Here is a 24,044-nt window from a genome sequence, read left to right on the forward strand (position 1 = left end):
GGGAACCACACAACAAGGTCTGCCTGCTTTAAATAGCTTTCATTCTTCAGACAAGGAGGCAAACACATTGTCATTTAAATCCGCATTAGTGCTTACAAAATGTTTTCCTGTATCTTCTCCATAAAATAATTGAATACTTCTGACCCCAAGTAGTTAAAAAATATCTTGTTTTTCTGTGTTATTATCATCATGATCCTACCCATCCTCCTCTCCTCTTTATGTTTCTCCTGGGAACAAAGGAGCAGACAGGCAGAAGCTGGAAACTAATATGGGGTTTCAGGAACAAGATAAAGACATCTTGTTTCTTAATTGTACAATTAATACGTGTTCATTATAAACATTAACCATTATATAGAAAAGTAAGTAAAAGGAAAATGTAACTCCACAATGCAGTGGGTAAGTGTCTTTGGCATGCTTGGCCTTAAACAGGACATCCGTATCAAGGCTCTGCAAGGCTCAGGGAACATCACCTAGAGGATCATAAAGGATATGGGAGGCAGAGGTTGGAGAGGAGTGCTGTGAAACGAAGTCCTCTGGACATAACAAGGCTGATCGCTAATGAGCTTATGGTGGTTGTGGATGGGATTGGACCTGTCAACATTTCATCATGCATGGGGGAGGGCTGATGAAGCCCCACTTCACACTGAGGGATTATGGGAAGTTAAGGGGTACTAGAAGTGAGGATATAATTTTCTTCAAAGGTCTAGACAATGACAGGTTGCCAATGTTTCAGTAAATAACCCCTAACACATGCTTATGCGAACAACCCTAATTAAACTCAATGGCAAAAAAAAAAAAAAAAAAAAAAAAAGTCATCCAAGTAGGAAGGGACTTGTTGGGAAAAAGTAAGTTTCCAGCAAAAGAGAAAGGGGTATTAGATGGATATGAGATGGGTAATGGGAGGCATGAAAACGACCAAAATTCTATATAAACATCTATGAAATTGTCAAAGAATCTAAAAAAAAAAAAAAAAAAAAGCTTTCATTAAAATAGACTAATTCTCATGTCACACACATTATACAGGATGAGTAAGCCTGCTTGGACATTTTTGATAAATCATATTATAACTTATGGCATAATAGTAGATATATTAAAAGCTAGATTTTAATGGCTTCAGAACGCATCATAAAAGGTAACCTAAAATAAATATACTCTTGGTGGATATGTGCTATTTAAAAATTTTGTATGTACGTATTTGGTAATATTTCTAATCTCAATTTAGAAGCATTCAATGTTTTGATGGCTACTGCTATTTTAATAATAGATTAAAAACTAAATAGTTGATTTAAAAAACAGCAAAATTATTGTATTTTTAATTTAAAAATAAATACATCCTCTAACTAGGTGATTGAAAAAACCATGTCCAAGCCCCCTTCCCTCTATCACAAGCAACAAAGAAGTTCTCTCTGTGGCAGCTGCTGTCTCTAGGGCTGCAAATCAAAGGCAGGAGCCCATGTTGTGCTCTTAAGTTCCCAGTCTCCCGGTGGGGAGTGGATAGTCAAATAAAAATTACAACAATAGGATAAATATTGGAATGAAGGCCCACGTCTGCCAGAGGTAGAGGAAGATGCTAAGTCTGTCTGTCTGTCTGTCTGTCTGTCTGTCTGCAAACATGGGAGACACAGAGACTTGGAGAGCAAACAGGACACTAGATAAATGGGAAATAAAGGGTTGAAGCTGAGGTGTGAGACCTGATGAGAGGGAGACGGGATGTGGGGTGGGGGTAATGAAGCCAGACAGAACACGGAGCTTGGGTATCTACACCGCAGAACCAATCAGCAGTGGTGATCTCCAATTCATGTGGGGAGGCCTTGGACTCTGATTTTATAACTTCAACACTTTACCGACTCTAGAAAACTGCAGTAGGAAACCTACAGTCAAAATTATTTAAATGTGAAACAAAACTGAGCACAGTGTAGAGTGTAGATGGTGTTGGCATCTTGTCAGTTTTTCCAGTTGAGAATGACTGACTCCCCTTAGGTCGCTGTGGAGTGTAGACATTCCCAGTCCAATAATCTGTTCTCTTTTTTCACTCAAGTCTACTTTGAAAGGAATTTATGATATGGAAACTCAGAAAAACATGCTCTGTTTGTCCCACTCTTGAGTTCTGATTTTCCCATTGAAATAGTTGTTACCAATAAAACGTTTCCTTTTACATTATTTTAGCTTCCGGAAAAAATCCTTGCTGAACAATTCCCAACATATCTGTGACTTTTGGGAAACCAGCAAACATCTGAAATATGATTTTGAACAGTTAACTTTAAAAGCATCCAGAACCTCGATAGATAAACACACAATTCCCTGGGATCGTCAACTTCCTAAACCTCTTATAACAATGAAACTTGAAATGTTGAGCTGTGATTGTGTTGTCTACTCTCCCCTGTCCTTCAAGTCCTCCATGAGTTCTATGTGGCACTGAGAGATAATAAGCCACCCCCTCAGTGGTTGATATGCCCAGTGTCCATTGAAGAAAATTCCCTTCCCTAGCAACTATCACTTTCAAAATGTAGTCCAGCTATGTTTTATTCCTGTGTTCAAATGAGCCTTCTCCCTCAGCATTCTTTTGTTTGTTTGTTTGTTTTCGAGACAGGGTTTTTTTTTTTTCTGTGTAGTTTTGGTGCCTGTTCTGGATCTCGCTTTGTAAATCAGGTTGGCCTTGAACTCCCAGAGATCCGCCTGGCTCTGCCTCCTGAGTGCTGGGATTAAAAGCGTGTGCCATCACTGCCTGGCTCCCTCAGCATTCTTTTTTTTTTTTTTTTTTTTTTTTTTTTTTTTTTTTTGGTTTTTCGAGACAGGGTTTCTCTGTGTAGCTTTGCGCCTTTCCTGGAACTCACTTGGTAGTCCAGGCTGGCCTCGAACTCACAGAGATCCGCCTGGCTCTGCCTCCCGAGTGCTGGGATTAAAGGCGTGCGCCACCACCGCCCGGCTCCCTCAGCATTCTTAATGGCTTAATTTCCAGGCATGTGCCACTCAGCCCAACTTTGTATCTTATTCTAATTAAAGAAACAGTCTCTACAAAGTAAGCAATTTGCCAAGTGCCCCTCTCCCAATCAACAATTGGGTGCCTGGCAAAGCAATGTTATTTTTTCCCACTTGACCCTTCTCACTGATAAAATATTAGCATAGCACTTCTTCCCAACTACTACATTGATTGTTCCTTAATAAATGTGTACAGATTGGTTTAAGTCAGTGGTTTAATTTATTTACACAGATAACTATAAAGTTAATCGACCTAGAAACTTAAATCTCAAGAAAAAGAAGAAAATTTGTCACGACCAGTTTCCAGTATCTCTCCCTAATCGTCTTCCATCCTTTCCTATATAAGCTGAGTGTTATTTCCATGCCATTTATTCATCAGGAAATTACTCTTTCCTCAGATGCCCCAAATTCCCTGCAGTCCTGGTGGGCATCATTAACAGACACCTTGTTTCTTCAGCTGAAGCACAAGGTAATATATTTACCTGGAATGCCTCCTACAAGATAGATGTTCCTGTGCAGAGCTTGAGAAGCCAGGATGTAGCCTGGACTTAAGGAAGCTTTGGGTTTCAGTGAGTGAGAATGAAAAGTGTAAATCTCATAGACACTGTCTTCTCTACATCTCTCTTGATGGTAGAGAACAAGGGATTGAGACCCTTGAACACATCTCTACAGCATTATATCAAGAAGCTCGTGTAACGCTCAAACTTACAATAACAGTTTGCAAAGCAATCTTTTCACTTCTTCAACAAAACAGAGCCACTGCTAGAGATGACAAATGTGGCCCTGGATCATCTAGCTTGCTTGCCCTCATAGGACACACAAAATGGGACACAGGATGAGCTGCACAGGAGCAACTATGGAATGATGCACAATTATGATGTCCAAGGTCCTGAAATGCACGAGTGTGGCTCTTTTTGATATATAGTGGTTAGTTTCTTTGCCTCTGGACTCACTGAAGCATTCATTCCCAAGTGTCTATAAATAGACACAAGATTTCCTAAGTGCCTAAATTTACTGCTTCAGCAGGGAGAAGGATGAAGTGAAGATTTTCCTTTGAGAATGATTCATTTGTCTTTGAAACAAGAGTCCGATATGCTTCATCCATTGGGTAGCTGTGATTCTGTTTTCTTAGTCTCTCTGCAGAGTCCTCTGCAGGTACGTATGATCTGGTTTCCACTGAGCACAGAGACTTGGGGTGATGATGTGGTGGCTATTAGTAGCCAGTGTGGAAATGGCTCCATAAGTGAAGCTCATTCAGTCTCTCACAGACTTCATCCTGCCATCTCAGCCATCTCAGGAGTTGCTGATGTGTGTGAGCATCCTTCACTTCCCATTCACAGTCATCCTTCACTTCCCATTCACAGAAATAGTGTAGATCATGTGGTGATAACCTAAGCTAAAGGCTCCTGCTGTGCACTCTCAGACTCAGTGATTCCACAGTGAGCCTCGGAGAATCAGGAAAGGAAGAAACATCTTCTATGAAGAAACTAGGGAAAGTGAGTTGGGGGTAGAGCGAAAGACAAATTTCCTTCTGCTTACTTCTCCCTCCTGCCATTTTTTCAATATTTTTGTCTGTTCCAAGTTGTCCCTTAGAGCACACAGAACATGAGTAGACTTTTGTATTCTCCCCATCCCTTTCAATGGTCCAGGATACATAAGAAATGTACAAATGAGTTTATTTACAATAGCCTTAAAAGCTTTAAACAGCATGTAAAACAGAGAAACTTCATCTTAACAAATAAAAAAAATTAAGATTACTCCAAGAATCGTGCCATCAGAATCTCAGATAACACTGATTATTAATTAGTTAGGGTATTGTCTAAAATAGTGATTCTCAAAATGTGGGTCATGACCCCTCTGGGAAGGGGTCAAATGACCTTTTCACAGGGGTTGCCTAAGACCATTGAAAACAGATACATTATGATTATAACAGCAAAGTTACAGTTATGAAGTAACAACGAAAACAATTTTATGGTTGGGTGTCTTGAGGAACTGTATTAAAAGGTCATAGCATTAGGGAGGCTGAGAACCACTGGTTGAAGGGAAGAAGGAGAATGTGATGGGTAGGCAGTTCTCAGTTACACAAGAAAATTCAGTATGTAGTTTCATCTTGTAAAGAAACATTTCTCTCATATTGAAATGAAGGAAGACTGTGCATCATGGCTCCTCTGTAAGAAGTATTCCACACTGTGCTTCTGTGAGACATTTTTATCAGGCACACATTATCTCCAACTGCAGTTCTTAAAGAAATACAGACAATGCATGCTTTGGATAATAATCAGGAGAGGTGTAGTATTTGTTTAGGGTGAAAAACTTAGCCTTACATTTTTTACCCATGTAGAAACAATACATCCCTTCACATTCATGGGCCATGCATACACACACACACACACACACACACACACACACACACACACACACACACACGTATATATGGGAAAAACATCAGTATGTATCTTTTTTAAAAAGTCTTGAATTCTTTTTGAGATTAACGCTAATCTACAGATGCTGACAACCATAACCTGAAGCAGCAAGCAGTGTTGACATCATGGCCTTGATGACACAATCAGATCAGGAGACTTCCCAGGATGACCGAATACATTTCTTAGTGTCTTAGTGCATCAGTCTCTGTATCTGTAACATGAGTTCAGTATTTGCTACCTTAAAGGTCATTATGACATTAAAGCAGGTAGCTCACTGCCCACTAAATAAATCTGAGTATCGTCTATGTGCTTATTCATAAAACCCTAACAACCCTATTTGCAATAAAGACTGACAGATATAGACACTAAGTGTATTAGATACTATTCTTACTGCTGTGATCAAATATCTACAAGATAGAAAGGAAGGACTTAAGTTTGTTTATAGCAATCTTAGCAGGGGAGGCATGGTGGTGGGTAGATCTGTGCAAATGGGAATGAATGGCAGATGCTTGCTAATATACTAGTGAACCAGAAACTGGAGAGAGGACAGAGGTTGGGCTTGACTATAAACCTCAAGGTATGACCCCAATGACCTACTTCCTCCAACTAGGTGCTACATCCTAACAGTACCACAATTTCTCAAAAAAGTGCCACCAGCTGGTGACCAAATATTCAAACACATGAGCCTGTGAGGAGCATTTTACAGTTAAATTGTAACACTGAGCTTAAGTTAAGTGATCTGTATTGGGTGACATAGTGAGAAACTCTCAGAAAAAAAGCTATAAGTGAAGCTTGTTTAAACCTGTTGCTCTTCCCACCAAACAATCTCATGGGATTTAAGCAGTTCTATCATTGTAACTCAAAGTGAACACTATGAGGCTCAGTTATTTGCAACAATAGAATGGAGAATGGAAGCCTTCACAAGGTACTCACCTGACCAAAGATGAAGTCCATCAAAGCCATAGGAGTACAGGTCATCACCAACACCATTGCCTCCCCACCCTTCTCCACCTCCAGGGTATGGGGCATAGCCTGAGGAGGCCCAGCCCACTCGCAGGTGTGTGGGCTCTGCTGTGAGGAAAGGGTCCACCTGGTCGATAATTAACTCAAAGTACCACTTCTTGTACTGTGGCGAGCCTTCAGCAACTCCCAGGAAAATGTTCGGCCGGATACTGAAATTAAACATGGGACAGGCTGCTTCTGTAGAGAGCAAACAACTAACAGAACAAATTGAACCAGACCCAAGAGAAGGCATTGGCACAGTTAAACCTAAGTCAGAGCATTTTAATCATTTCATTTTGTTACTGTACAGTTTTCAGCAATTGGCCAAGCTCTTAGTGGGCGTTATGGGGACAGCAGTAACTTCTTCTAAAATATAAAGGTGGCCTTTTAAATATTCAATTCAAGGCAACACATCTATGGAATGCCAACCATGTGCAATGATGCTGTAAATGTTATAAGGGTTGTATGATCACCAACCTTTGTATCTTTCTGTAAGAAGGCAAAATCATTTACATGACCTCCATCCTCTGGTACACAGGTTTAAGTACAATCCCTAAGCGTAATTAATACCTAAAAGCAGTAAGAAGTCACTATTATCCAATCTTGTTGAGGTTGAAAAAAGTGTGGGACAGACAACTTAAGAGTATGGGACAGATAACTTAAGAGTGTGGGACAGACAATTTAGACTTCTGGATGTTTGGGTTATACTCAAAAAGAGACTTTTCCTGGGCTTGGGGATGTTCTATTGGAGACAGACACATATAACTCAGGTTGTATTAAGATGTCTGTTAAGAAGGAAGATCTGGGTGGTGTCGACGTCTGTGTGTTGCTCTGTACTTTGGGAGGAAGTTTTTTCCCTTACTACTGTGGACCTAGTGGAAAATATAAGAAGAACTTAAGGCCTGCCTGGTTCAGTGAGCTCACGTGAGTTACATGTGGCCACATGTAGGGACCAGGTGGGTTGGAGGTTCGGTTGGGTCTATCTTGACCCTCACAGGGTAAATGCCCAGGTGTCCTTGAATGTAAGCAACTATAGCAACAATGTAGGACATACATTATATTAAAATGTTTTAGAAAAATGGCACATAAAAACATAAATATATCATAAAGGAATATTAAAGGTGTATTCATTTTTAAAATAAAACTTCAGTCATTAGAATGTATTTATCTTCCATTCTTAGCTACTTTAAGGATAATTTTGCAAAACTCCCCTAAAGGAGCTAGAGGACATGGTCCTAGTCATACAAAGTGTACCTCTGCTTGGTCTGGTCTTACTTGCTTGAACTTCCACAAAGTCCTCTGTCCTACCTAGAGACACACTTGGCATCTGGAATGACAGTAGTGACCCTACCTGGTGACATCATTAATTAGCCGTGTCTGCAGGAGCAGGTTCCTCCGGGGTAGTAGGTTGTCACAGATCAGATTCTGGTTGGCTCTTACTGCGACCCCATTGCAGAGACAGAGGGAACACAGGACATCGAGAACCTGCCAGAGGACACACCCACCCCTAAACTTCAGCTCCAGGAGGAGGGGTACAGTGTGCAGAACTTGATCATCATTACACACAAAAGCAGGAGGCGGCCTGAAGGGTGAGCAAAGGGTGCATGGAGAACTAGCACTGAGCTGTGAGAGTCTTGCTCAGCAGGAGTGACTGATGCTCCAGAGGCAGCTGCTACTTGGAAAAATGAGGTCTGGTGTCCTTCTGGACCCATTGCTTTAGTCTTATGCTCCATCTCTCCAGACTTCGTATGCCACCTGTGGCCAAATTCTACTACAGTGAGGCCCTAAACTATGGAGATATGCTGTCCAGCCATGGGCAGGACTAGGGTGCCATCAGATTCTCAAGGCACCAAATCCAGTCACTACTCACTTGCCCAGTCATTAAATCAAATGCTGTCCACAGATCTTGCAACCCAGCTTCATACTCTTACCCAGCCCACATGCACTGAGGATTAATGAGGTGCTCAGACAGCTAGGAACGACAAGCCTTCAGAGCCCATTTGCTTAGGATCTGGAATGCAGCAGGCTTGCGACCCTCAGGCAGTGGTGCAGACTCCTGTTCTTGAGTAGCTTGCTGTGATATCATCAGAGTACATTAAGACAGTCATAAATTCCTAAAAACCAGTGATCGGAGTGTTTCACTGACTCTCCTCCTCCCACCTGGATGGATAGCAAATCTGCAAGAGCCTAGGTAATTCATAAATCGGAGAGACTTGTCACCTAGCCACAGTGGCTGTTTCCAGCTGCTTGGTAAGTGGAAATGGTCCTCTACCTCTGCTCCTCCTCCAAGCTGTTATCTCACTTGCTCTATCTCATTGTGCCCCAGCCCCTTATATTCAGATTTTGTGTTTGTACCATGGCAGAGCAAACAGTGCTGGGGCAGGTACTATTCTTCTCTCCTCCACAGGGAAGAGTGTGCAAATAGCAGTCAATAAATAACAGCCACACTGACAGGGAGGTGGGCAAACACATTTCAGTCTTTTAAAGTGGCCACTGAAGACTGAGCACTTGGTGAGGTTGGATACCTTAAGATTGTTGATGGCATTTGTGCCCATAATTCTCACAAACCAATTTTCCACCTGACTCCCTGAATGTCAATTTCGTTCCAGACAAATACAGAGCACATTTATGGGACAAACAGAAAAAGAAGCCCCAAGGCAGCTTTACAGGGCACTCTTACCATTACCACTCCATGACAGATATCAACTGCGGAAACTCGAAATCCAGAGGGTGATTTCTCATTCTAAGCAAAGAGCCATGGATGGCCAGAAAATTAAGTACTTTCCATCTGGCCCATCATACACCTTCATCTGTTTTGCTTGGGAGTGATGGCTGTGGGAACCTTGCTGTCAGCCCGAGTAAAAGCTGAGCGTGTGTGTGTGTGTGTGTGTGTGTGTGTGTGTGTGTGTGTGTGTGTGTAATAGCAACAGCCAAGAGAAATAAAGACGACAAGAAGTATACAGCCTGACAGAGCAATGCTTACCTATAAACAGTTGACACCATAAAGACGACATTTCTTCATGTATAATGGGGGGAATAGGGACACACTTCCTTCTAAAGGTATTTAAATGGGATCTTTTCAATGAGAAGTGGATGTAGATGGACTGTACCACAAGAGCTCACAGGCATCTTGCCTAGAGACTATCTGTGCTTGCTAATTTCTTAGCAGCCCTGGGAAACCTGCCTAGTGAGGTAGGTTCTGCTGAGTGTTCCCCAGACCCTGCACCCTTCTCTTCCTGAGCTCACAAGGAGGTCTACCTTGCAGGGTATGTGGGGTCATGTAACTGAGTTCTGCTCCAGAGAAACTGGGTGGATTCAGTGACATCTCTCAAGCTCTCCCAAGTGTTCTCTCTTCTCCTTCCCTCTGCATACAGATCCAATGCATGGTTTACAGCACCAGGGACTCCATTCTCAGATTCATGGGCTAGCAGCTCTGACAGGACTGGGAGCTTGCTAGAAACAGAGGTGCACGGATTGCTTCACCAAGCCACAGGCCCTCCCCTCTCATTCTAAATCAAAGCCTTCATGTTACAAGAAGTTCCAGCTATGTCTAGATTTGTCAGCCCATGGCAGCTAGAGATGCCCTGAGAGAGCTTGTGTCTCTGAACAGACACAGAGTGGAGCCCTGAAACTGCTGGGCTCTGGACAGTGATGTGAGCAAAAGCCCTGTATGCCAAGCTACTGAATGTAGGCTTGTTTTAGGAGTTAGGCTTCCTTAATCAATGGCCCATTTATAGAGCTACAATCATTTTCATCACTGATACCACATTTCTTCCAACAGGCATACATTGATCTTTGTCTCCTTCAGTCTGTGAGAAACATACACTTATATGGGGATCTTGCTTTAAAGAAATGTGTATATATCAAATGTATATATCAACACAAACATTATTTGGATGATTTATTGTCGTTAGTCTTTATGTGTAAAAGCAAATGTATTTTAAAATGTAAAATATACCTAGTTTGTGATTTTTTTTACATCAAGTTATACATTTGAAAAAAGAGTGTTTCCAGCCCCCTGTGGGTGGAGAACAAATCACATTTGTTCTTCCTGTGGATGAGAACTGAGTGGCTGGCTTCATTCTCTGCTGCTGTGGCTGCCATGAAACAACTGATTTTAGGAGCTTTGGAGCAATGGTGTGGGAGTTAATGATTTGTTTACTTACATTCTATCCTCTACCAATGCAGGATAAACTTTTAATTCTGATTCATTCTTTCCAGTGACCAATGAGATCACTATTTTACTATATACTTTTCTTACAACTAACTCAAAATCATTGTGAAAAAAAGATAATAAAAATGTTTATCTGTGACAAGTTTGGGTAGATTTGGAGGAAGTCATTAGGGAAGCAAGTACATGAGTCCATCATCATCATTATTTTATTAATAAAAGCTAGCTCTATGGGAAAATACAGGATAAATGCTCTATTTTTTTATCAATTATTCTTTTTGCAAAACAAATTAGTGCTAGTGACAACATTTCTTTTCATTGATTTTCCTTTTGTTCTGTAAGAATGCCATGATCATGTGTGCAGCCTCCATCAATTTAGGGTGAGACAGGAGTGGATTTAGGTTCAATTCACTTACTAATTTTATTAAACTTTTGACAAACATGTATGGATGCCTGCATCATTAAGTATATGAGCTTGACCCTGTACTGATCACAATGATAGTCCCTATCATGAGGTAAGAGAAATATTCTGTGAAAATAACCACAGTGAAATGCAAGGTAGAATGGTTGTTATAACATATAAAAGTTGTGTTAAGAGAAGAGATGAGGATATCAATTACAACTGGGATTTTGAAGTTGCATGGAAGGAGCAGAATTTAAATTAAGTTTTCAAGAGTGGACAAAAGTTTCAGTGTTGCTTTTTAATTGACAAGAGAAGAATGTTGATAGTTCCTGGAAAAGTTGGAAGGGAAGAGGCATGGATGGATACCCAAGAATAAAGTCACTGGGAGGTCAAAGGTGGGAGTGCATTAAAAAAAGAATGGAGTGGATCCTACAACCCACTTCTCTCCTTTTCATAAAGATTGTGTTCTTTCCTATAACTTGTGATAGCAAATGAGGTAAAGCTTCAGATGAGAAGTAATGCTTTCTATATAGTTAGTGACCAGCTAACAACTTGAATAGCATAGAGAGGAAGTGGATGTGAAACTATTGCTACACTTATATACAGTCTTGATTCTAAGCAAATGACTGGAGGTGCTATGGGACAAGAATGGATTCTCATCCTCCACTATCTACACAAAACTCTTTAAAGGCCACTTTCATGAATAATGGGGCCCTCAAGCTTCAGTGTTAACATATTATGTCCTTGAATTGTAGGAGTTCCACTTTGAGGAGTTTTAGATTTAGGAAATGCTAAAACCAAAATTAATATCCTCCCAGAATACTTGAGCCATAAGGACAATGTTCACCACCTTCAGCTTGAGATATTGGCAAGAACTGTAAACGTTTGCTTCCAGCATGCCACCAATTAGCTGCGAGGCCCCCAGAAAACTGCTTAATACCAAAGACTCATGTTCTTAACTTTCTGCCTCTGCCAAGTGGAAATAACACCACCACCACTTCAGAGGGCATGGTGAAGAATAAAGAGGATGCATGTGAACATCTAAAGTGGTAGCTGGCATTCCCTGAGTGCAAAAGAAACGGTATTACTGTCATCACATCATCATCAACAGGTGACTGCTCGGGTTCCCTGAGACTCCAGAATTCTACATATCGTAAGTCACTGTCTTTTTGGAAAACTCAGTGAAGGAGAGAGACTTTGAAATGCTGAGGCTACAGAAGGCTGGATAGAAGAAGACTTCATTGGCATTTCCAAAGCAAAAGGGAAGTATAAGAGTACTCTGGCCTACACTCAGCAAGTTCTTTGCTAAACTATCCCTAAGACACAGGTGATACTTTGCATAGTCCTCCCACCATTTTGACTCACCAGGCCTCACTTTTCTCAGCTGTGCAATGGGTAGAATAATTGTCAAGTTGTCATCAAATGTCATCTAGTCAATGTTTTTTGGATGTAGGAAGTTGTAAAGAAACTGGGCTACTTTTAAAGTGCTTTATGTGGAATCACTGTAGCAAGGTCCCAATGTAATGAAACCAGGGAAACCCTCCTTTTTATGACTTCTCTGTCTGCAGCGCTACATTGTGGCTCAAGATATACATTTCTTCTATGCTTATCAGTAATTCTTACTACATTTTGCGGACAGGGAGGAACATGTTGGAATGTACAGAAGCTGGACGCAGGCTCAAGCCTCATGCTTGCTTTTGATTTACCATGTCTGAAAAAGCAATTACAAACCCCACATATTTTTCTTCTTTGCCAAGCAATTTCACAGATGTTAAGGACCATAGCTTTTCTGCTTCCTCAGGCTGTTGCATATCATGTGGTCAGTGCTGCATGGGCTCCTTTTCCTGGACTGAAGCACATCGCAAAATATAGTTCCCTTCACACAAAATGATGGTAGGAGTGAGCTGGGAACTAAACTTCACCTTCTTGGTATAGCTCAGCTATACCCTGCACATCCAATCAAATTATGCATTGCTAAGCTTACAGATTCTAGAGTGAGAGCCAATCTTGTTCAACTGGCCCCACAGTGAGATGTATGTTAAGTGCTAATGATGATGGGCTGGGCTTCGGAAGCTGGGGAAACCCAGATTATTTAAGATTCAGTGAGGCTGGCTGTCTTGGAATGAGTCTGTAGATTTTTCAGAATCCCAGTTTCCCAAAGCTTTTGTCAAAATCAGCAAGGGACTACACATCATGCTTTCAACAACCCAGAATGGATATTAGTGTGAGGGAAAGGAAAGGCAGGGAAAATAAACCATTGGGCGTGGCCCTCCTTCCATACCCACCTTGTGATTCCGCCCATGCTTATCCAGGAGGGAGATGATGGACTTGATGTGGCCCTCTGCTATCAGGTTTAAGGCTTCTGGGCTTTCAATCAAGATGCAGTGCAAGACTTCCAAGATACCTGCATGGATGCCATGATAATCATTTGGCCATTCAGCAAGCTGCAGAACAGGCCAAACTCAGAAACCCAAGAGTAAAAGGAGCATCCTAAGGGGCCAGAGTGCCACAGTTGGTTGATTCTACTAAACCTTCCCAGCCAGAAGAGAGGGGTAGTCATTTTTGGCAGATTCCAGGAGCCCCAAAGCCACATAGCCTGTAATTTAGGGGTGAGTTTAATTCAACATTAACTTAATACTCCCTTTCCTAGACAGAAGTGTGCTCTTTGTCAAATAGAGGAAAGCAGCTGAAAAGTGGGATCCTTAAATTGACCAAACCAGACAGTATTTCATTTAAATACAGCTATGTAAGTGGTTGCCCAATTTACCTACAGATTACAAAGATCATGTATGCAACTTAAAACTATTCTGACTTTATCCTCAGAGTAAGTGTTTTTATAAGAACAGAACTAAGAGGTTGTTTTTTGATGTCCTAATGTAGCTAATAAAGTATGAGCCTGAGAAACAGACTATTTGACTTCATTGGCACAGCAGATAGGTTTCTATGTGCAGTTTGAGATCCTAAGGTAAACTAATATTACTGTATCATGGTACATACAAGGTTAACATCTCGATAAGCATCCAAGGGAAGTAGCTGGCCAAGAGCTTCACTGGTTTTATTTTTAAAAATTCCTTAATTTGGTTTTACACCATCAAGGTGTTCTTAACGTGCCCAGAAATATAATTTCACTAACAAAAGAAGGCACCAGAGAGAAGAGAAGCTTAAAATGATGTGAACAGGACGGAGGTCCTTGGGGGACCATTCCTTGGCTGGTTTCCTCAAGCACCTGCCACCTCTAGACTGTAAGAAAAGCTTCAAAACACTGCAGCTTCGCATAGGGCTCACACATCCGCTGTGTGCACTCATCTCAGAAGTGAACAGCTCAGCCTTGTGGGTGGTTACTTACCGATGATGACCATGATGCTCAATTCTCTGAGAGTCATCAGGAAGGGCCATAGATGTGATACAAAAGACCATTGGGGGGGTGGATGGGTGAGGATTATTTATTCTTAAATTAAAGGTCATCCTTTAATTCTGCTAAGCTGACATACACGGAAAGGGGGATTCATTCTAAGTATCCAGAGAACAGTGGAGTAGGAGGGTGGGGGTGTGGGAAGCACCATGGAGTAGAGGCAAAGGCACAGAATGAAACGTTAGGTAAAAGAGAAAGGATTAAAGAAATCCAAGTCAGAGTCCCTTAAATAAAGGCATAGCCTTGTCAGGAAGCATTAAGCATTCCTTCTCTTGTTGTTGTTGCTGAATTGAGGACTATCGGCCACCAGATGGAAATGAGTCAATTCTGTTTTCATTTCTACAAAAGGGACAAAAATTATTCTTCTGCAGTTAAATTTTTGTTGTTGTTGTTGTTTTTAATTCTTACCTGAGGAAGATTCTAGTCTGTCCAATTTACTAATTAACCAATCAAGGTTATTGGAGAATTGAGCACAATTGTTTCTGTTTCCACGAATGAGAGCAGCTGAAACCAAGGGAGAAAATATTGATCATGTAGGTTAAAGGGCATAACGATGGGGTAAGAACTGGGAAAGCTCTTGAGTGATTCATACATAAGCTTGGCTCTGAAAAGGTCCCGAAAGGCCACCTTACCCAGTCTGGCCCTTTGAGACATCCCCATTCCTACCTTTAGGCGAATTAAAATCTGTCACTCACTTCCTCTCTCACAGGCACTTCTGTAACACAGACTGGCTACATACCCTGGCATACATACTTGGCTACCACAGCTGACAACTTCTAGCTCTAATTTGGAAAGTACAATAAGCTACCAGTTAACAATGATTCATCAGGTTAGAATAGAACATTTAACACATGGCCTCCAAGGACTTCTAAGTTTCAAGTCAATAACCCACACAGCTTTGAACAAATACCCTGGGGGGAGGTGCTGCATGTGTACTCACCTAGCAATTTGTACAGCAGGTTCAGGATTTCTTTCCAGGCCATGCCACTCTCTTCCCTTACGATCCCTGCAAAGTGTGCTACGCTATTGTAGATATTTAAGCGATCAATGCAATTCAACACCAGGGCCAACATTCCCTGAGGAGAGTTGAGGAAGAGATCAGCATTCTTGACAGAAAAAAAAGGCACTGTAGATCTCTTAGTTCATTTTTCTCCTATGTCTATCACCTCCTAAAACTGACAGTACTTATATGGCAACAGATTTTCACGGTGCAAGCAGAGTTTTGTCTTCTTAAAAACAAAATACACACTTTTTTTTTTTTTTTTTTAGTACCTCGTGGACCTAAATAACATCCATTTGTGGAGTGAGTCAGCAGTCTCTTGTGACAGGTTTGTCCCCATGTGCTATGCTTAACTCAGTCCAAGGACACAGCAAGGAAGACCGTGTGAATGAAACCCACACAAACTTCCCTTCAGTTTGATGGGAAGTGATTCCGACCCAGGCAGAAACTGCTCTGGGGGTAGTACCGACTTCCCTCCTAAGCCTCAAATTCAAGAAATCTCATTCATATTATGGTTTCTGACTTTGTGTTTTTATGGGATTTCGGTGCCTGTGAGTCTGTGTGTCTCTGCAGCTGTGTGTTTCTTGTACTTCTTTTTTTAAGGGAATGTGTATGTATTTCTCTTTATTTTGTTCTATTCTGTTTTTCTTTTTTTTTTTTTTAGTGTCTTTTTTGTTTTCTAATGAGAGTGAGAAAGAAAGGGTGTGGATTTGGGTGGGGTGTGTGGGGAGGATCTGGGAGGAATTTGGGGAGGGGTAACTATGTATTGTATGAACAAAAAATCTATTTTTAATAAAAGGAGAAATTCACTCATTTGCACAAGAAAGCCACGTTCGCTTTCCTTACCCTTAGGTGGGGTTTAAGACAACAAACCTAAAGAGCATTTTCAACTACCTTTCCAGCATTCTCACAAGGTGATGGCACCCCACAAGAACATCTGCGCCTAGTTATTACTAATGTGTAGGAGAGGGGATGGGGAATGTCCTTTTAATAGTCTAAGAGCACACTCAGAGGACCTCCAATTCCTACTCTGCTAAGATCTGAAGACTGGACAGCAATTGTTGTACATCCCACATCAATAACTTGGGATGAATCTGCAGGCATGGAGTGCTGGGGAAGTCCACCACAGTCTAGTACCCCCAGATCATCACGCCCGAGTTCAGAGAAGGCCATGACTTATCTAAGGCCACCTGAAGGCAGGAATGGGGCCAGAATAGGTTGAGTCTCGAGACACCACACTACTATTTAATGTTTCCCTTCACAATCAGTCCCTATCCTAGTGACTCAGATGTCTACTGTCTAATAACATACATCATCATCTTTATCCTTCAAACCTGCTTCCCAGATACTTCTGTTGTGATGGAATACAAGCATTTGCATTTTTTTTTCAATCTGGTTTCCTAGGTAATTCTGATGTATCCCAAAATTTTTGGATCACAACCAATGACATGTTATAACAAGCTGATTTATTGTTTGTGGATTCTGGATACAAATACACAATGAAGCATCAACTCCTAAACAGTCTGAATGGGCCAGCCATCACTAATGTACCACTGGTGGTTTCAGGGAATATCAATCCCCAGTAAATCCTCTTTTTTTCCAGCTTCTGGGAAGCTTCTTATTCTTGAGTCTGCTCACAAATATGTGTATGCCTACAGACAGAGCTAAGCTGCAGCCATAGGCATATTTCAGCTCCAAATGCAAAGAGAATCAATCAATCAATCAATCAATCAATCAATCAATCAATCAATCTCTCTTGACTTACCTCTTCCTTGAAAAGATTCTGTCTGTTTTTGAGAGAACGGAGCTTATTCTGCTTGTCTTCATGTTGCATCTCCTCCTCTGGCAGCTGGAAGTAGGCAATCAAGTCCTGTAGGGTCTGTAGGACCTCTTCTATTGGCAAGGTGACAGGGGCAGCTGTGCGATTGTTTCCACTAAAAAACGTAAGATGACACTGCTCAGGCACGAGGCACCAGCAGGGCACCGACTAAGGTCTACTGGGTCCTTATTCCTTCCAGCCCCATACTGGGGACAGTGACCTACTTGCTGGGGCAGTCATTGCACCAACAACCGTAAGATGACAAGATGAAGTGTACCCAGCAACACAGCACTGGGAGACAATATTTGTATCCATCTAAAGCTATGTCATAAACAAGGGAACATGATTCCTTTTGGCAACTTACAATTTTTCCTGTTGTACAGCTATGCTCAGCACTCAGTACCAAACAGGTCTTCACTGAGTGTCTAATGATTTCTGTGTAATCTAAAGAGGGAATGTCAACTGGGATTATTAGGATGTCAGTTTCTATCTGCAGCAGATGGTTCCCTTCCATTCACCCCTGTCTGTCTGTCACACTTTCTTTTTAAATAAACACACTTAAAAAAAATAACAAAGGTATTAATCTACAATACTGTTCTTTCAATCTGTGATACCTTCCTAGAATAGATTAAACATAAGGCTGAAGGAGGTGGGGGGTCTCTCTATCTACACCATCTTGTCTTCTCTCTCTCCCTCATGTTCTTCCTCTCTCCAAGTGTCTTCTGATGCATCTGTAGATGGTTTTGTATTTGCATGTGTGCACACCTGCTTTCTGTCATCTAAGTATTAATGTCATCTTTGCTCTCTGTGTCTGTTTTCCACCTTTGGATCCTTTTACCCCTGGATTCCCTCCCTTTGCACATACCTCCCTTTCTAGGCTCTCAACATTATCCCTCTTAGCTTCAGTGTCTACTCCTCTTGGCTTTCACTCCTTCTTAATCTGAGACTTAAAGGGCTACTGTCAGTATCTTTGCTTTGTGCATATTTCTGGGAGTCTCTAGCACTTTGCTGATTTGTCCTCCTGCACAGTTCTTAGCAACTGTACAAAGGGTGAAGAAAAAACACAATGGAATTTTAGCTTCCTTTCTTTACAGCTCTCTCTTGCTCTGTTCCTATTTCATAATCTACATTTGCCTTCTTAGAAGGCTCCTGCATACTGTTGCCTTCTTGGAGGAGACGGAAGACAAGAGTCTGTTTCCAAATTACTTTTCAGTTCCTAACTGTTGCAAAGTTGTCACTTCTGCTGCATGGATTTGTCATTAATCGTTCTTTATTCTAAAAGATCCTGTGTTGATGGGAGAAACAACAGCCATTGAGGGTGTAGAATCTAGAAGAGTGGAAGAAGGGAGCTCAGTAAACCCGCTGTATACAAAAACTTGACAAAATGAAATAAAATTTAGGATTCTGAAAACTGGCTGTGTGTGTGTGTGTGTGTGTGTGTGTGTGTGTGTGTATCAAATTGGAAAGTGGTGTTTTGTTTCTTTGTTTGTTTTTATAAACAAACCTCTGTAAGAACAGTGGGAGTCTACTGTCTTTTAGCTTAGGGATGCTTTTCAGTCAGCTTTAGGGAAAAGACTTCGAATAGGGTAGAGCAAGCCAAGGGTCCATGCCATCTATTCATATCTAGGTGAATGTGGGGCCCCAAGAAGCTATAAACTCCAAGATTGAACTGTAAGCTGCCTGAATTTCAAATGCATTTTGTAGCCAAACACAGACCCATCAGTGAATGTTAGACATGAAATGCTAAATGAAGTCCTCAGGAAGTTAATGACTCCAGACAGTAGGTAGAGCCCACACAAAGAAACAGGGAGAAAGGTGAGAACGCATAATGAGAGAAGTATTTAAATATGATGTTCTGTTTTGGTCTGCTAATTGATTCAACAAACCATTCTGTAAAACAATCAGTATAAAACTGTACTACTATGCTTCTAACAGATGGTGACATCACCATGGCAATGTTACCGTAAAGGAGGAGGGAGAGAGTAGAGCAATATTGGAATAAGGTTTACTTAAGTTAGCGTGAATTTGAAATAGGTTGTTTCAAGTTAAATACACACTGATATTATTAAGAAAAGGAAACTCACTAAAAACAAAAATAAAAAAATTTCCCAAAACTAAACAGTATTCTAGAAATATATATTTAACCCCAAAGAAGGTAGTAAAAGATGGAACAAAAGAGAGAAACAAAAACAGTAAAATGACAATTATAAATATAAACATCTACTTAATTAAACATAACTGCATTAAACACACTGATAAAAAGAACAATTGTCAGACTTGATTTGAAGAAAAAATATCCAATAGATGCAATCTCCAGGAGATTGAGAGTCAAAGTCACCGATGAGGTGACAGCGTGGGAGTGAAGAAATTTAACCCGTGCTATACTTTGCATGTGTGATCCTGAGGAACTCTACAAAGTCAAGTGAAAAGGCATTTATAGAGAAGACAAGATAATTTATAATTTCTAAAGAGTCAACTTCTCAAGGCAATGTACATATCAGAAAAACAAACACTGGACAACAACGATCAGAACATATGAAGAAAAACATAAAGCCTCCAGTCAGAAGACAAAATCCTGTAGCAGTTAGAAATGTCAATACCTTATCCTCAGTCACTGCAAGTAATAAATCTTATTAATAAAGGACCAGAACACAAAGCAAAGAAAAAATATTCAACAAAAATCTAACACTCATTCAAGATGAAAACTGTAGTGAATTTATAGAAACTGATGGCTTGGTGAAGGGCATTTTCAAAGAACCTACAGAAAACACTGAGCTTAATGGGGGAAAACACCTCGACATTTTCCTCCTAAGATTAGAAATAAAACAAGAATATCTGCTCACAGTGTCATCATTACACACTGTACTGGATGTTCTAACCAGTACAAGCAGGAGGGGCGGCGAGGAATAAAGAACATTCCTACTAGAAAGGAAAAAATACTCTCTTCATTCATTACCTGATCTTTCATGGAGAAAACTGTTAAATTCTACAGTAAAGCAAAGCCCCTATAATTAAAAAACAATTTCAAAGATATTTATGGATATATGATTAATATTTTAATAATGATGTATCTATAAAAATAAGCTGAACTGAAATTTAAAATACAAATTTCACATACAATAGTACTAAAAAGACACAAACACATAGGAATGACTTACACCAAAGAACTCCAAGACTATACATACACTGACAACCTCAAGTTCTTCTGTGTTTGTGCAACTACTAAACGTTACTAAAGCAGCAAGCCTTCCAAACCTAATCTACAGATTAAATGTAGTTTCTAAAACTATCCCAGCAGGGTTCTATAAAATTTATTTACAGAAATTGACAAAAGCACCTTAAAATTCACACAAGAAAGCAGAATGGCTTTAGATGTATTTCAAAAATTGAAGGACCCATGCTACATGATTTCAACAAGTTTGAATTAACCCAGGCAGTGTTTTAAAATATTAATATACATGTGAGTCAACGAAACAACTAAGAGATCAATAGAAAACTCTTGAATTTGTGGTCATTTGACTTCTGTGTGTGTGTGTGTGTGCCGGGGGTGGGTGGGTGGGGGCCGGGGGTGTACATGTGATTGCATGTGCAAGTGAATGCAGCAGCCAGAGGCCAGCCTTGGCTATTATACCTCAGAAAGGGTCCACCTCATTTAAGAATTTAAGATAGGGTCTCTCACTGGGGCTTACCAATTAGGTGGGTCTGCCTGGGGACTCTGAGCATCTCTACCTCCCCAGTGCTGATATTATGAGTTCACCACCTGTGGTTAGGCTCATGTGACTTTTGACAAGTGCCAAGGCCATTTGATGGGGAAAGTTAGTCTTTATGGAGCAATCTGACATTCTTTACATTACTGTGTAGCCAAGGCTGACCTTAAACTCCTGGTCTTCCTGGTTCAGCCTCCTGAATGTTGGGATTACAGGCATATCACTAGGGCCAGTTTTTTTTCCTCTCTTTTTCTTTCTTCTTTCTTGTATGGTGTATGTGTATGTTCATGTGTGTGTGTTTGTGTGTGGGTGTGTATGAGTCCACTTGAGTAGAAATATGTAGAGTCAAGAGGCTGACATTTTTTTTTTATCTCAATCACTTTTCACCTCATTTTCTAAGACAGAGCCTTTTACAGAACCTGAAGTTCACTGTTTAGGTTAGACTGGCTGGCCAGCAAGCCCTCAGGACCCTTCGGTCTCTGCACCCTCTCCCTACACTACAGTGCTAGGGTTACAGATGTTCACTGTCACACCCAGATTTTACATGACTGCTGGGGATGTGAACTTAGGTCCTCAGGCTCATACAGCAAGCACCGTATTCACTGAACCACCTCCCCAGCCACTATTAAGAAAATGAGAAGGGCTGGAAAGATGGCTCAATGGTTAAGAGCAGGCTGCTCTTCCAGAGGACCCAGGTTTGATTCTCAGCACTAACATAACAGCTCACAACTATCTGTAACTCCAGTCCCAAGAGCCCAAGAGATTGAGTGTCCTCTTCTGGCATCCACAGGTACCAGGCATATATGTGGTGCACAGATATACATGCAGGAAAAACACTTAGAGCCATAAAATAAATTAAAATTTTAAAAAATTAAAAAGAAAATGAGAAGAAAAACCAGATTAGGATATAATACTTGAAAATCATAAATTTGGTAAGTGACTTGTACTAGTAGGTTCACTGAACTTAGAAATCTCAATTAGAAGACAAATGACTTAATTTTTAAGAGGCAAACACATTTGATTACACTGCATCAAAGAAGATGTATGAATGGCCACAAAATACATGAAAAGATGTTTTGATACCATTATTCATTCTGGAAATGAATTCTGCAAAACCACACCATTCCACTTCACCTATATAATGGCTCCAATTAAAAGAAAAGATAACAGGATGTAGGGAAAATAAAACTTCATTCATTTATGAGGGGACTATAAATGATATATACTCCCTTGGGAAACAGTTCTTTCTAGTTTCTTAAAAGTTAAACATGTCCCACATCTCAATGCGTGCCTGAAATTTCAGCACTGTGGAGGCTGAGTTAGGAGGATCAGAAGAGCAAGGTCATTCTGGGCAATACATAAAGATGCTATCTCCAGGTAAACAAACAGGTCTGAAGATACAGCTCAGATGGTGGAGCTGTTGTCTGGCATCTGCAAGACTCTGAGTTTAATACCAGGAGAGCAAGAGAGCGAGAGAGCGAGAGAGCGAGCGAGAGCGAGCGAGTGAGAGACAGAGAGACAGAGAGAGAGAACAAAAAAGTGTATATATTCAAATTTCAATTGATGGATGAAGGGCCAAACAAAATATAGTATATGCATTCAATAGAATGCTTATCATCTTTGAAAAGGAATGAAATTCTGATAAATGAATCAAACATTAAAATCATTTTGCTATGTGAAATAAACCATGCAAGAAGGGCTAAGATTATGTAATTTCACTTATATGAAGTACTTAAAAAAGTAAAATACATAGACATTGAAAGGAGAATGGGGATGACTTTTAAATTGGCACAAGGATACAGTGTGCTATGACGGTGAGTGGGGATGGCTACACAACCGTAGAAATTCATGCAAAGCCACTGAGAGGAACACCTAGAAATGGCTGAAAGTGGGGACTGGGGAGATGACTCTGTGAGTAAAGTGCTTGGTCTACAAGAAAGAGGACTTGAATTCGGATTCCCAGGACCTATGCAAAAACCAGTCATCATCGTGAGTGCTGGCAACACTGGGTGGTGGGAGCAGAGACAAATCAGTCTAGCCAATTAGCAAGTTCCATGTTCAGTGAGAGATTCTGTCTCCAAAAGTAAGGAGGGGGGCAATAGAAGAAGACACTTGGCATTGACTTCTGGACTTCACAGGAGAATATACAGAAGTGTCTAACTGCATACACATGGCATATCACACACACACACACACACACACACACACACACTTATACACATCTAAAAACTTCTATATTAATATCTCTAGAAGCATTACTTATAAAATTATAAAAATGGAAATAACTCATGGTTCTACTAATGAATATAAAATGTGTATTCATTTCTCTATAGGTAAGTCTATGTACACACATGTATGTACTTAATACATACATATAGATATAAGAATGCAGATACTGTTCATCAAATTTAAAAAGATAATACAAATGAACCTCTAAAACGCAATACTGAGTGAAAAAGGCAGATTCAAAAGATAATATATCTTATTTAATCCACTTAATGTTTTAAATTGAGACAAAACAGGTCTGTGAGTGGCAACTGGACCAAACTTCAGTGGGCATTAGAAACTATAGGGAAATGGAAATACTCACTGAATTATATACTGATGAGAGCAAATTATACACACACACACACACACACACACACACATACACACACTCACACACGCTGCCTCAATAAGCTGTTTAAAAATAATTTTCTCATTGTCAGGCTTGTAACCCTCATTAACCATGTAATAACAGTTTCATTGAAATATTAATTCACATCTTATACAAGCACACATTTAAAGGATAGAATTCAGTGGCCTAATGATGTTTAGCATCTTCACAGTTATGCAAATCGTAAACCATTTCAGAACTCTTTCATTAGCTCTTTTCCCCACCCCCAACCATTCATCCTCTAGCTATCATTAACCATTTATCTCCTTCCTGGGTCTACAGATTTGCCCATTCAGTTCCTATAATGAGACTACACAGTGGGTGGCTTTTTTCACTTAACATGCTTTTGATCATACCTAGGTGAACAAGAGGCGAAGACAATGTACTATGTGATGATATGCATTGGTAGTTCCTTATTCTATTTTATTGATATGACACATTTTATGTATCTGTTTGCAAACTGATGAACATT

The 24,044-nt window shown here is 40.4% G+C and overlaps 1 protein-coding gene across 1 annotated transcript in view; it reads right to left on the reverse strand.

Moving 5' to 3' along the window:
* The window catches only part of Ryr3 (ryanodine receptor 3), a 359,592-nt gene that overhangs the window by 233,795 nt on the left and 101,753 nt on the right, over positions 1 to 24,044 (reverse strand). Inside the window, exons 13-18 of the mRNA XM_059258921.1 lie at positions 17,156 to 17,324; positions 15,331 to 15,466; positions 14,799 to 14,894; positions 13,264 to 13,382; positions 7,756 to 7,889; positions 6,336 to 6,574 (exon numbers count right to left, since the gene is read on the reverse strand). Of these exons, the coding sequence (XP_059114904.1) occupies positions 6,336 to 6,574; positions 7,756 to 7,889; positions 13,264 to 13,382; positions 14,799 to 14,894; positions 15,331 to 15,466; positions 17,156 to 17,324 (893 nt within the window). The remainder of the gene's footprint in view (positions 1 to 6,335; positions 6,575 to 7,755; positions 7,890 to 13,263; positions 13,383 to 14,798; positions 14,895 to 15,330; positions 15,467 to 17,155; positions 17,325 to 24,044) is intronic.

Source organism: Peromyscus eremicus, chromosome 4, assembly GCF_949786415.1.
Source record: "Peromyscus eremicus chromosome 4, PerEre_H2_v1, whole genome shotgun sequence".
In the NCBI taxonomy this organism is placed as follows: domain Eukaryota; kingdom Metazoa; phylum Chordata; class Mammalia; order Rodentia; family Cricetidae; genus Peromyscus; species Peromyscus eremicus.